Source organism: Centruroides sculpturatus, unplaced genomic scaffold, assembly GCF_000671375.1.
Source record: "Centruroides sculpturatus isolate CEXI.00-Female unplaced genomic scaffold, Cexi_2.0 scaffold2407, whole genome shotgun sequence".
Lineage (NCBI taxonomy): Eukaryota > Metazoa > Arthropoda > Arachnida > Scorpiones > Buthidae > Centruroides > Centruroides sculpturatus.
Window position 1 is genome coordinate 16,723 of NW_019386504.1, and position 14,920 is coordinate 31,642.

Genomic DNA, 14,920 nt, shown 5'->3' on the forward strand with positions numbered 1-14,920 from the left:
GAGACCAGATATGGAAAGCTTAGAGGCAGGCGGTCCAAATTAACTATACATCAACTTTTGAATTGAAATCACATCTACACTGGAAGTCACGTGATTTCAATTCAAAAGTTTTTCTCCGAAAGGTAGTTAGATAAGTGATCGGCATGACTCTATTGCTAATGGAAAAGTATGATGTATTATATAGGGATAAGACCCTACTAATTTGAGGTGGAGAGCAATATGAAAGATTAAAAGTTGCAGCCCAGAATTATGGTGATGTGACAATAAATAATTTCTCATTAATTCTAAATTTACACATCTCTCTAAGGGAAAAGTATGCAAAGGAAAAACTGTACAGTATTTACTTCATTAAACTTTTTGCTGGAATTGATTTTTAAGGTGTGAATTTATTCTTTGTGAAGGAAAAACAATTAGTAAAACTGCAGTTTTAATGATAGTTGTTTGTTTTTTTTATTTAATATGAGTCTATTAATGGCAATTAATAGACTCATATTAATTAATTAAATTATAATTAATTAAATTAATTATAATATATATAATGAATCTTTGCTTTATATGAAAGTGTTTTTTGTAAGGACCAATTTTTAAAATTGAATACTAATGTTAAATTTTATGCTATAAATTTCTAAAACACTTTTATGTACTTTTTATAGTTCCATAATTATTTTAAAATGAAATGGGTGAAACAAATAAAATAAAATTGTTCAGTTTTGCACATTTTGCAAATCAAATTTCATTATAAATTTATATTTGATTCAAATTTCATACATCATTGTTTATATAATGATGATAAATGTAAATAAATGAATAATTGGATTCTTGCTAAAATAAATGAATGGCTTTTTAATAACTGAATATCATTTTATAATAATAAGAATGATACCATTTGATAAAATACTTTTGCAAGGAGTAGCCGTATTGTAAAATGAAATGATTTGAAAGTGAATTAATTTTTACCTTTATTACTTTAGACTTTAAACAATATATTGAAACATATATTTTTATTTTAGCAATTTCCAGAATGCATTTTGTAAATAACAAAATATTTTGTTTTACAGTAATTGATTACACAGAATGTATTCAGATATTTTTAAGTTCGTATACTAGTCGACAAGAGAATTATTTGACTTATCTTAAAAATACTCCCAAAAATCAACGTATAAAATGGTTATTATACCATAAAAGCAAACTATTTTGTTAATTTATTTGTCATGTGATAGACTAGCAATAACTAATAAATTAATTTTATAATGTTCAAATATAATTTTGACTTCTAAATTTACACATTTCTCTTAAGAAAATGTATGCAATAATGGATAAATATCTCATAAATAATTTTTTATATTCGAAAGATTATAAACGAAATTAATCTATCGATAAATAGTTCAATAGAAAATTTTTAAAAATTATTTAATCTAAATTATTTTATATGTACAATTTATTTATCAGGAATTATTAAACATATCATATCACTTATTGTGCAATTATTTTGTTTTGTATTGTAAGTTAAAATGTATGTCACTCACTAAATATGCACTATGAGGAAAGATAAATATTTAATTATTTTGTTTTGTATTTTGCAATCAAAATGATTTAGAATCAAAACTCTTATACTGTAATTTCAATACAAGTAGTACATTTACAAATACAGAAGCTTAGAAATATTTATTTTAATTTATTCTGAAAAATTTAAACAAAATTTTAATTTAAAAAGAAAAGAGTTAGACTTTCAAATTGTTTTTTTAAGTTCTTTAGTTTTTATTTTATATTTGTTTTAAAAAATAATTTTACCAGTTAAAGTTTGGACTGTAATAAATGCAAATTTATTGTTGAGTCTATGATGAAATTACAAACATTGCATTTTTTGAAATGATGTATTTGCTCACATTTGATTGGCTTGTAAAAGACACGTGACTCTATGTACTTATATAAGACATTTAAATAAACATTGCATAAAATTCATATGAAAATTAAGACTTACACGTTTAAGTATTATTTAACTCTGCAGGTTTTCATTCAATTTATGGTTTTATGATAGCTATGAAGGACAGATACCAAGTTTTAATGGATAAATTGTTTAAAAAACCTGATAATGATTTCATGGTCACTAGAGATAAAGTTTTTTCCTTTATAGTTTATTTAAAAGAACAAATATAAAATTAAGAACAAGTTAAGTGTTGAATTACTCAACTTATTATACTCCTGAAAAGCCACTTTTTTTAAATAAAACTAGTTAAATTTTGTTTTTTTTTTAAATTTACATTATATTATTAATTTTTTTATTAATTTATAATTATTTGCTTATCCACTCTGTTCAGATTTGTGTACATTTTAATTAATAATCTTCCAATTTTTGTTTATAGTGCATGTGAAGAATATTTGAAAGAAAAGTTTTTCCTGAGATATTAATTTTTTATTTAAAATTGTTTTGTTATTTCTTTAATTATTTTAAATAAATAGTGCTAATTTGTTTTATTCTACAGGTATCCTTGATTAATGTGGTTAATCAATCCCTCAATCCTACTGTGTATATCAAAATTGTGTCAGTCAAAATACATTATCTATATTAAATAGAGACAGCTGGTAAAGCTATATAAATAAAAAATTCCTCTGCATATATAAAGGGATTATTTCAATTAATTTCACACGTTAATCAAATCTTGCATTAAACAAAACAGCGTTAAGCAAGAGATACCTGTGTTACGTTTGTAAACTTGACACCCATAAGTGTTTCGAAATGGTTAATTATAATCTGAGAAATATTCAAATAAGAATGGGAATTCTTCTAAAGTTAAAAATGGTTAAATTAGTATTTTAGTAGTTAATTACAAAGGTTTGTATAATGACTTAACATTTCTTTAAACTTGTGTTGAATTAATTATTTAAGTATATTTTTAGATACCACACTTCAGATAATTCAATTGTTGTTAGTCAAGAGTGACAACGACCAGACAATAATGTTAATATGAAAAAAATTAAATTCTGGCATTAATTGATCGGTTGACGATTTCTGTGTCTTGAACTCCTCTAAGTATTTTTGTTTAACTTAGAGCAAATGCACAGTTTTCACAGTTTACAGTAGTCAGGTGTTTCACCAAACATTGTTCCCCAGTAAAATTTTACAAATGCAAACCTTTTCTGCCAGTTTAAATTATTCTCATAATTTATAAATTAACAGTATAATATTTAATTAGTAAGTTGGTTAGAAAAAGATTTTGATTTAAAAGAAGTANAATTATTTTAAAATGAAATGGGTGAAACAAATAAAATAAAATTGTTCAGTTTTGCACATTTTGCAAATCAAATTTCATTATAAATTTATATTTGATTCAAATTTCATACATCATTGTTTATATAATGATGATAAATGTAAATAAATGAATAATTGGATTCTTGCTAAAATAAATGAATGGCTTTTTAATAACTGAATATCATTTTATAATAATAAGAATGATACCATTTGATAAAATACTTTTGCAAGGAGTAGCCGTATTGTAAAATGAAATGATTTGAAAGTGAATTAATTTTTACCTTTATTACTTTAGACTTTAAACAATATATTGAAACATATATTTTTATTTTAGCAATTTCCAGAATGCATTTTGTAAATAACAAAATATTTTGTTTTACAGTAATTGATTACACAGAATGTATTCAGATATTTTTAAGTTCGTATACTAGTCGACAAGAGAATTATTTGACTTATCTTAAAAATACTCCCAAAAATCAACGTATAAAATGGTTATTATACCATAAAAGCAAACTATTTTGTTAATTTATTTGTCATGTGATAGACTAGCAATAACTAATAAATTAATTTTATAATGTTCAAATATAATTTTGACTTCTAAATTTACACATTTCTCTTAAGAAAATGTATGCAATAATGGATAAATATCTCATAAATAATTTTTTATATTCGAAAGATTATAAACGAAATTAATCTATCGATAAATAGTTCAATAGAAAATTTTTAAAAATTATTTAATCTAAATTATTTTATATGTACAATTTATTTATCAGGAATTATTAAACATATCATATCACTTATTGTGCAATTATTTTGTTTTGTATTGTAAGTTAAAATGTATGTCACTCACTAAATATGCACTATGAGGAAAGATAAATATTTAATTATTTTGTTTTGTATTTTGCAATCAAAATGATTTAGAATCAAAACTCTTATACTGTAATTTCAATACAAGTAGTACATTTACAAATACAGAAGCTTAGAAATATTTATTTTAATTTATTCTGAAAAATTTAAACAAAATTTTAATTTAAAAAGAAAAGAGTTAGACTTTCAAATTGTTTTTTTAAGTTCTTTAGTTTTTATTTTATATTTGTTTTAAAAAATAATTTTACCAGTTAAAGTTTGGACTGTAATAAATGCAAATTTATTGTTGAGTCTATGATGAAATTACAAACATTGCATTTTTTGAAATGATGTATTTGCTCACATTTGATTGGCTTGTAAAAGACACGTGACTCTATGTACTTATATAAGACATTTAAATAAACATTGCATAAAATTCATATGAAAATTAAGACTTACACGTTTAAGTATTATTTAACTCTGCAGGTTTTCATTCAATTTATGGTTTTATGATAGCTATGAAGGACAGATACCAAGTTTTAATGGATAAATTGTTTAAAAAACCTGATAATGATTTCATGGTCACTAGAGATAAAGTTTTTTCCTTTATAGTTTATTTAAAAGAACAAATATAAAATTAAGAACAAGTTAAGTGTTGAATTACTCAACTTATTATACTCCTGAAAAGCCACTTTTTTTAAATAAAACTAGTTAAATTTTGTTTTTTTTTTAAATTTACATTATATTATTAATTTTTTTATTAATTTATAATTATTTGCTTATCCACTCTGTTCAGATTTGTGTACATTTTAATTAATAATCTTCCAATTTTTGTTTATAGTGCATGTGAAGAATATTTGAAAGAAAAGTTTTTCCTGAGATATTAATTTTTTATTTAAAATTGTTTTGTTATTTCTTTAATTATTTTAAATAAATAGTGCTAATTTGTTTTATTCTACAGGTATCCTTGATTAATGTGGTTAATCAATCCCTCAATCCTACTGTGTATATCAAAATTGTGTCAGTCAAAATACATTATCTATATTAAATAGAGACAGCTGGTAAAGCTATATAAATAAAAAATTCCTCTGCATATATAAAGGGATTATTTCAATTAATTTCACACGTTAATCAAATCTTGCATTAAACAAAACAGCGTTAAGCAAGAGATACCTGTGTTACGTTTGTAAACTTGACACCCATAAGTGTTTCGAAATGGTTAATTATAATCTGAGAAATATTCAAATAAGAATGGGAATTCTTCTAAAGTTAAAAATGGTTAAATTAGTATTTTAGTAGTTAATTACAAAGGTTTGTATAATGACTTAACATTTCTTTAAACTTGTGTTGAATTAATTATTTAAGTATATTTTTAGATACCACACTTCAGATAATTCAATTGTTGTTAGTCAAGAGTGACAACGACCAGACAATAATGTTAATATGAAAAAAATTAAATTCTGGCATTAATTGATCGGTTGACGATTTCTGTGTCTTGAACCGATTTTACAGTAGTCAGGTGTTTCACCAAACATTGTTCCCCAGTAAAATTTTACAAATGCAAACCTTTTCTGCCAGTTTAAATTATTCTCATAATTTATAAATTAACAGTATAATATTTAATTAGTAAGTTGGTTAGAAAAAGATTTTGATTTAAAAGAAGTATTTCAACATCAAAATTGAGGATAAAGTAGCCTACTAAAATCAAAGTTAAAAAGGAATAAAAATGCATTTATAGATATTACAGATCTGGCCGAATTCCAAGCATTTTATTAAATCAAATAGCTTTGTCTATATTTGCGTATACTTGAGATTTTACGTCACGCAATAAATGATATTTGAAATGTTTTTATGAAAATCATATTGGTCAGTTGGTAAAGCATTGCTGCATAGGCAAATATTAACATAAAAAATTTTTTGTTAATGAAAAAACCTTGAATATTCAGAATATGTTTGGAGTAATAAAAATTTTGATGAGTACCAAACGACTGCAGGATTAAATAAGGCTACTTTACTGTTTTTAATTAAATTCTATATAATTTGGTACTGTAGGCATTAGGTACCATCTCTTATTAAATTTAATAATTATAATTAAATTAATATGTAATAAATACTTTTGAATATTTTGGAAGAAAAGTCTTGGTCTGGAGCAGCACTTGAACTTGCAACTTCTGCTTATCATGCAGTTGCATTGCCAATTATGCTACATGGACCTCCATGGAAATCTTCCCTTTCAGACATATTTAGTTTAGATATAACCATCCCTGGTTATTTATGTCATCGACTTACAGTTACTTACAGGATACTTTATCGACGTTGGTAAAGTAGCCTGATTTAAACCAGCAGTCGTTTGGCATATTACTAAATTATCAGGCTTTAGGATGTTTAATTTTGATGAGAGTTGTAAAATTTTAAATAAAATAAAAATTAATTCAAAAATAATAATATTCTTTGCTTATGTAGAGATTACAGTATTAATAAATTTTTTATGTTTCTTAATGAGTAAAAAAATGTAACATAATACGTTTCTGAAAAATTTTACTAATTAATTTTCTTGATTTATAGAATAGCCTTGGAAAAGCAGATGAAGAAGTTGCAGCCGAAACGCTTGCAAATCACATGCGCTGCAACCGAAGTTTTATTCATGACTGGTTTCAAGCTCAGTTGAGATCCTCACTAAGATGTTTACGGTGCGGTAAAGCCAGCAATACCTTTGATCCATATCTATGTATCTCTCTGCCAGTACCGCATCAACTAAGAACGATCCTTGTCAATTTTGTACATCTCTCGGGAAAACCTAGACAGGTTTGCAGCTTCTTTCTTTTCTGATTTATTTGTAATTGCTTAATTGCAAAATAAGTTTTATTTTAGTTATTTAAAATAAATTCTTAATTTGTTTTTATTATTTAGATAAAAAGTGGTTTATCAATTAATACACAAGCCAGTATAAAGGAGTTAAGAGAAAAATTGGCAACAAATTATAACATTCCAGCTAATCAGGTAAGAAAATGATTTAAAATTCAGTTCTCTTAATGTAAGTTTTAAAACACCTTTCACTCTTTTTTCTAGCAACTTCTTTAATTAATTAAATAAGAGAGCAAACGCTTTTGACTATTTTGGATGGCCTTTTTCAGGTTCTACAACATTGAAACGTCAGTTAACACATGACATCATAAGAACAAAAACAAATTTCGAATATGTGTTAACTGATGTTTCAATGTTGTAGAACCCGAAGAAGGCCATCCAAAATAGTCAAAAGCATTTGTTCTCTTATTTAATTAATTAAAGAAGTTGCTAGAAAAAAGAGTAAAAGGTGTTTTAAAACTTATTTAAAGAAGTTCTAGCTTTCTGTGCATAGAATTGTTCTCTTAATGACTTTTGAAACATAAAATACCTGATTTTGCATAGTAATAACGATTTTTGTTATATTTATTTGTGATTACATCTGTAGACAAGTTTCAATATTAAAAATAGAAAAGAACATTGTAACAAAGGAACAGGACACTTGGAAAAGCTCTTTGAATGCTCTTTGAAATCTATTATTTGATAAAAAGAGTATAAGCAGTTATGGTATTGAATGTTTTTAGTTTTTTGATAATCTTATGTTTTTTTTTCTGAACTACAGTAGAGCATCGATTATACAACTCAATTGTGGACTCAGGTTGGTCAGATAACTGAAAAAATCGGATAACTGAAAAAAATACATTATTAGTATAGTATACTAGCATATCCAGAGTCAGTAGATTGTATATCCCATGTAATTAGTATATTTGTATATCGCTATTAACCAACTTCGCGTTGAATTTTCATTGATGTTAAGCCTAACAAATTTTTTTTTTAAAAATAATAATTGTTGCTATTGTATCGTTAAAAATTATTTTTTAATTATTTTATTGCTCACAAAACAAACAACCATTCATAATTAGGAAATTAAGTCTCGTTTAAATACTGGCCTCCCTTCAATGGTCGAGCCATGTTGCCAGCTATAACATGCAAAAATTTAACAAAAATAATATTAAAGTAGCCAAGACATAGCCAAATATTGTAGTGCCACATCACTAGCGAACATTTGAAATTTGCCGACTAGAACAGTCAGTTAACTGATGTGACGGTTAATTGGGAGTCGAATAATCGATGCTCTACTGTATTCATCATCATTAACCCTGGGCTCATTGCCTGTTGGTGTCTGATGCCTTTTCCACTATTTTCTTCCATTTCTCTCTATCCATTGCCAGTTTTCTCAATTCCCATACATTTGCTCCATACCACTTCTTCCTGTTATCAATCCATTCTCTGTATGGTCTGTCTCTTTTGTTGGATCCATCCATAATACCATAGGCTAAAGTCCTAATTTTTTTGTTTTTATTCATTCTTGTAATGTGTCCAAACAGTTGAAGTTTTTGTTGTATAATTTTTTGTAAGAGATTCTTTTTCATATATATCCTATTATAAAGTTCTTCGTTTGTGACTTTCTGCATCCATCCTATTTGTAAGATCTTCAAATGCTAATATTTTTCTTTCCATATCTTTTGTTATTACCCATGTCTCACAGGCATACAGCTTGCAGGAGAAGATGCAGGTGTTCAATACTTTTAATTTTGTCTACAAACTAATTGCTTTACTTTTCCAGATTTTGTCCATTGCTTTCAAATTTGTTTTTGCCTTGGCTATTCTAATCTCTATTTCTTTTTTGCAATCCAGATTATAGGTTAGTTTGCTTCCTAAATATATAAAGCTCTCTACATTTTCAATGTTATTCTCATCTACTAGGATGTCTGAACTATTGTACTGTACTAAAGATGTGTATGAGTATGTATATGTATGCTCACGTGTATACGCACATACTCTTATATATTTGTGTGTGCAAATCATTGATATTCATGAATATGTATCAGCATACATATACTTAAATATATACATAGACATTCTCCTATTTATAAGGAAATTCTGTTTTAAGATGATTATTATAAAATCAAAGCCAAATGATTGCCATAATATATAGGGCTACTATTAATAATTAAATTTTAAGTAATTTGTTATTAGAGGTAGACATTAGGTGCTATCTATTATCGAATTTAATAATTAAAATAATCAAATTTTATTAAATAATTTAGAATAATCTGAAAAAAGAATCCGCCTGGAGCAGGATTTGAACCCACAACTGCTTAACATGTGGATGCATTGCCAGCCCCATTATCCAAAATTAAATATGTCTGGAAGTGAATTATCACTTAGAGGTCTGTGTGGCATAAACAGAGTTGATAAATATGCTGTCAAAGCTCTAATGCTACAGAAGTGGCATAATAAATATTTCTGCTATTTTGAGCACTGCAGTTGCTTCAGAGCATAAGTTTGGCTTGAGCGTAGGGAGAGTCAGCTGTCAACATTCGAAATTCTTTTTATATATGAAATTTTTTTGTTTTTAATTCAGATATTGCTTTTGTCTTTTTTAATGGATTGCTTATAAATACTATTTTAATTCGGTTTTGAACATTATTTATTCGTAAATGTCGTTAATATTTATATTTCTATTAACTGTCACTTTCACAATTTTAGACTTTAAATTGTTTAGACTGTTTTTTGATTACAGTTTGTGTTCATTTTAAGATATTTTTGGGTTATTAATATGGGATGCCTTCGGGATTCTCGAGAACTCTGAATCAGGAAGAAAAGGGGTCGATGAGAATTATATACATTAAATTATGGAAATGTATAGAAATGTTAAATCATGTTTTAAGATACAATAGATTTAAAGTGTTACAAAAAAACATATTTAGGATTTAGGTTGGCTTTGGAGTTTATCAAGGTTAAGTCCGTATCTTTTTTTTATTTATTAATATTAGGTGAATTATTATAGTTTGCAGTGAGAAAGGAACTATGATATATGTTATTCACAATTTATATTGTGTTTATTGATGATAGAGAGAGATTAAAGTTGAGCCAAAAGAAGTTAGGAACAGGCTAGAGAAGGGGATTAAAAGTCAGTAGATTTAGTTCTTGGATTTAAGATATAGACTGTTAGAAGAAAAAGAGGAATTTCCAACTATTTAGACAACATATTCAATATATTTACAGGTACATAATAACTTAGAGGTAATTAGTGGATGATGAGTTAGATTAGATTGAAATATAAAATAAGTAAATGTAGGATGGCAAGAGTTCTGACAGTACTATTAGATATTGACAATGATAGTGATTAGTGATGACATGGAGTCTAAAAGAAAGATATATTAGTGATGTTTTAGACCTATATAAACATAAGACAGGTGTAGTAGGTGATCAATAAATCTTATTTATATTCTACTTTTGATAGTGCAGAATATTATATAAATTACCAAAATATGTAGAGCCAATGTGAGTGTCATAAGAAATGTAATTTCCCATGTCAAAAATACAAAATTATTTAATTCCAAATAGTATTTCTGACTATACTAAATCAAGTAAAACTTTATGGTGTTTAAAGTTAAAGACAAACTATTTTTTAAATAATTTATTATCTGGATTAAATTTCTATGGCTATTTAAATGTATCAGAGGATGAACTATGGTTTTCTTAATTATATTGTCATATATATGTAATGAAACAAAACAGTAAAATGCAAATTTATTTACTTATTTTACCATTACTTATGTAACAGATATTGAACAGTTATTGAACAGATATGTTATACTCAGAACATTATGTACAAAACTTTCATTCATAATATGTAGCAACATAACATTTTTAAACAGATCTCTATTTAAAACCTGGATAAATTAAATCGAAAATATAATTATTTTCAATTTAATATATTCACATCCTCATCTATAATTTAAAATTATCATTTTATCAAATTTTTTTATAAACCAAATATAACTTTTCTTTCTTTAGACATAGTATAAAATTAAAAAATGTAATTATGAATAAAGATTTTTTTTTGACAGACAGTAGAAAAAGTTACAAAAATGCTTGAAAAAGGTAAAACTACCTAGATATTACAACATACTTTATACTTCTGAGAAACTATTTTATTGCTTGAAACAAATCAACAGACCATCGTCAGGTTTTAAACTTCCTGGAACCATTACAATTGTTCTTTATTTGAATGAACATTTAATAACAAATTCAAATACTTTCTAATACCTCATTAAAAAGTAAAAATATACAAAGAATAACTAACAATATACATGAAATGAAATGAAATAAAGTAAATATAATAAATTAACATAAAACATGATAATAAACATATGTTAACAGAATGTTAAAGGCATGTTAAGGATTAGATTCTGATGAGCTATTCCTGATTATATATTTCCAGGCTGATGGTAACTCTGTATCCTTGTAATTTAAACATTTGCCTGTGAAACTGGATTTATGTATCTCAAATTTCTTTAACTTAATGCTAGAGTTGGTGAGTGCACTGGTTTATCAATCATGGTTTCATTCCATTCCATTACTGAACCATCTGCTTGTGCTACTCTGGATAGTGCTGTAGAACAGTGCTCTTTATTCACATTGTAAATATGTTCTTTAAGTTTTTTGCAAGGTTTCTGGTGGTGACACCTATGTATTCCTTGTTCAGATGTAATTGATAATTCTTATAAGGCATCTTATACCTCCTTGGTTGTTCTTTCTTGATCTTTGTCATTTATAAGCAAGTTATAGACTGTGGGAGCTCTTTTGTAAATTAATCTTATGTTCCTGTATTCTGCAATCTCCTTCATAATAGTGGATATGCCTCTATTGTATGTGAACTTCATAACATTGCTGTTGATACTTTTCTTTGTTGTTTTACTAGAATTTGAGTAAGAGCAGATTAATTTCTTGATGATTTTTGCTCCAAATCCCAATGTCATATCAACAGTCTTAATCCTATCCAATCCTTGTAATCTGTCGTACAGGTTGGAGTAATATTTGAATGCCCTTCTGACTAAAGCCCTAAATGCTGAAAGTTTATATATATGTGGATCATTGTAATAGGAAGGAATGTATAGTGGGTCATGCATGGGTTTTATGTACACTTTCATGCTTAAAGAACCTTCATTGATTAAAATGTCAATGTCCAAAAACTGCACGCCCTTATTACTAAGTTGTTCCAATTTAAATTTTAAACCTTTGTTGTTGGAATTTATCTCATTCAAAAACTTGTATTCTTCTATTATTCTTCCATAAAATGAATACATCATCCACGTATCATTTTTACAAGATTATATCATCTTTAAAACTTCTAATGGTAATCTGTTCTAACCAGCATATAACTAACTCACGCAGTAAACTGGACATTGGGTTGTCCATAGGAACACCTCACTTTTGTTTATAGATTTTGCCTTTAAAGCTGAAGAATGATTGAAAACATATCAGATTTGCAAGTAGCTTTGTATCTTTGGAAAAGGCCGACACATCTGGTTCAATTGGATCAAGGTGTCAATTAAAGCATGATAGCAGAACTCCAATTTCATAGATGGATACAAATTTTCAAAGTCCATGACCAATCCAACTTCTTCATCCAGTAATGATATGGCTTGGAGCTCAGATATTAAGTTTTGTGGGTTCCTCATAATAAAATGTTGCCTGGCAGAAGCCACATAACCACAAATGGAGTTAGAAATCACCACAAAGCTTGTGGCGACGAAGTAGGTGTCTAGTGTGCCAAAGCGTCACGTGAACCACCAAGCAGTAATGCAATTCCTAACTAGGAATAACTTGAGGCTTCCGGTCTCTAACAAGGAAAAATGATTTGTTCTGTGCAAGGAGGATGATTTTATCTTTAGAGCCAATGAGTTCTTATTGCAATCACATTCTCAGATTATAAACAATGATCCAACACCAATAGTACTGCGAAGGACAAGGAAAATAATAGCTTTACCAGGAATAGCTGCGACTCTGGGTGCCTTGATCCTCCCACCAATGTAGCATGCTCTAGCTATTCTTTCAACCAAAAATGCATAAAGCAAACTGGCCGTTACACTCACTGGTAAACAAGAGATCACATCCTACATATTTTTTAGAAAAGGCGCTTGCAAAGTTTTTGTGCAAACTTCTGGGCTCACCATATGTTACTCCGTTGTCTGTAGCTGCCAAGTCCACCATTGCTTCCAACATGAGTGGTACACATGAAGATTCTTATACTTTCTACAAATTGGATGTGGTGTCCTTATACCCATCTATACCTGTTTTTGAAGCCGTAATGCTTGCCAACTCCTTGATCATCAAAAAGGGATTTAACATACAATAAGTGCTAGACATATGTGATGCGCTAACTTTCCTCACTGAGCACAACTATTTCCTTTTCAACAAGAGCGTCTACGTGCAGAAGCAAGGAGTTCCTATGGTCTCTCCGCTATCTGCAGTCTTGGCCGAGCTCATTATGAGAGAAATTGAGCGTAGAATTTTCAACTCCCCTCTTGTCATCAGTTATCCATCTCTATACTTGCGCTATGTCAACGATATCCTAATAATATGGGAGAATACAGAGGAGGAATTTATCAAATTTGTGCAGCAACTCTCAAGCATATACCCTACTATCAGTTTCACTTGGGAGAAGGAGCAGGAGGAATCAATAACATTCCTGGATCTGTGCATACAAAAGTTGGTTGAGGGGCCACAATTTGCTGTTCATCACAAATCTAATGTGCTACCATATATTATCGCGGCAGATGCTTTCCAACCATTGCAGTACGTCAATGCTACCATTGCTGCACTCATTAGAAGGGCATTACTACTTCCGTCGATGCAGCTAGCAACAAAAATTGAATTAGACATTGTCAGAGTGGCAGTGTCTCTTGCTGGATTTATGCATGACAAATATGAACATGTGCTCCATAGGGTAAAAGAGTCCCTATTCCCATGTACCATGCTGTACAGAAAGAAAAAAGCATCAGTGATCCAGTCATCATTGCCATATCTCGTACCAACCTCTATACACATCAGCCGCATATTTCGGCTGCATAACTTCATTCTACCCATAACCCCCCTAACAAACCTATGCAGGTGTATCTGCAACGATCGGGACAGGCTAACCACTTTAGAAAAGTCGGGGGTTTACACAATACACCTAGAAAATCTGGCAACGGGAGCTATTACAAGATACCAAGGAGCAACAACAAGAATGTTCACCTCCCGCCTTGCAGAGCATCAGGATGATGTAGCCAAAGAAAGATGTTCTACAGGACTCCTAAAAAAGTTCTCGAGCAAGGTTACAACTCACTGTGGTCCAGAACGGTGTTACTTAAATGCTGCAACAATCGAAGGCTTGAGTTCATCTGGAAAGCGCTTCTCACAGCTACTACAGAAACATGCAATGTTCCCACCCTCGATCTACCCGGGATGTGGATTTCCTTGTATCGGCATCTAAAAAATGAAACGTACCTAATGTCATATCACCAATGCAGTGTCAATTCCACGCATGCACCACTCGCACTGTAAAATTTAAGGATTTGAACATGTCAAAAACTATTTTCACGTTCTTAACAGAATTTCCAGACACCTGGTTTGAATTTAAAAATTCTGTTCTTTTGGAACATTCTGCACATTCGGTTTGTTAAAATTTGTTCATTTCTGAAGACGGCGATTATACACTCATCAAAAGTGCTTGTGTTAATGCTAAAGGAACTTTATTAATGCTGAACTCAGTGAATTTTCATCCAGAAATTACTCTGCTAAATATCCATGTAGTCATTTCTCTAGTTTATAACTTGACCTTTACACTTTTCTACTACTGGTCTAATTTCTTTGCTATTTTTATGCGTTTTTGCAAAGCCGAATAGTTTGGGTACACTTGGGCTTGTAATGTGGGATCATTTGAGAAAAGGATAATGGGTGATCTCCCTAATATCTTAACTTTTC

The 14,920-nt window shown here is 28.6% G+C and overlaps 1 protein-coding gene across 1 annotated transcript; it reads left to right on the forward strand.

The window, feature by feature from the left end:
- Positions 1–13,403: 13,403 nt before the first annotated feature.
- LOC111615160 lies at positions 13,404–14,429 on the forward strand. The gene has a single exon (XM_023356557.1). It carries the CDS (start codon positions 13,404–13,406, stop codon positions 14,427–14,429), a length of 1,026 nt encoding a protein of 341 aa, XP_023212325.1.
- Positions 14,430–14,920: the final 491 nt, after the last annotated feature.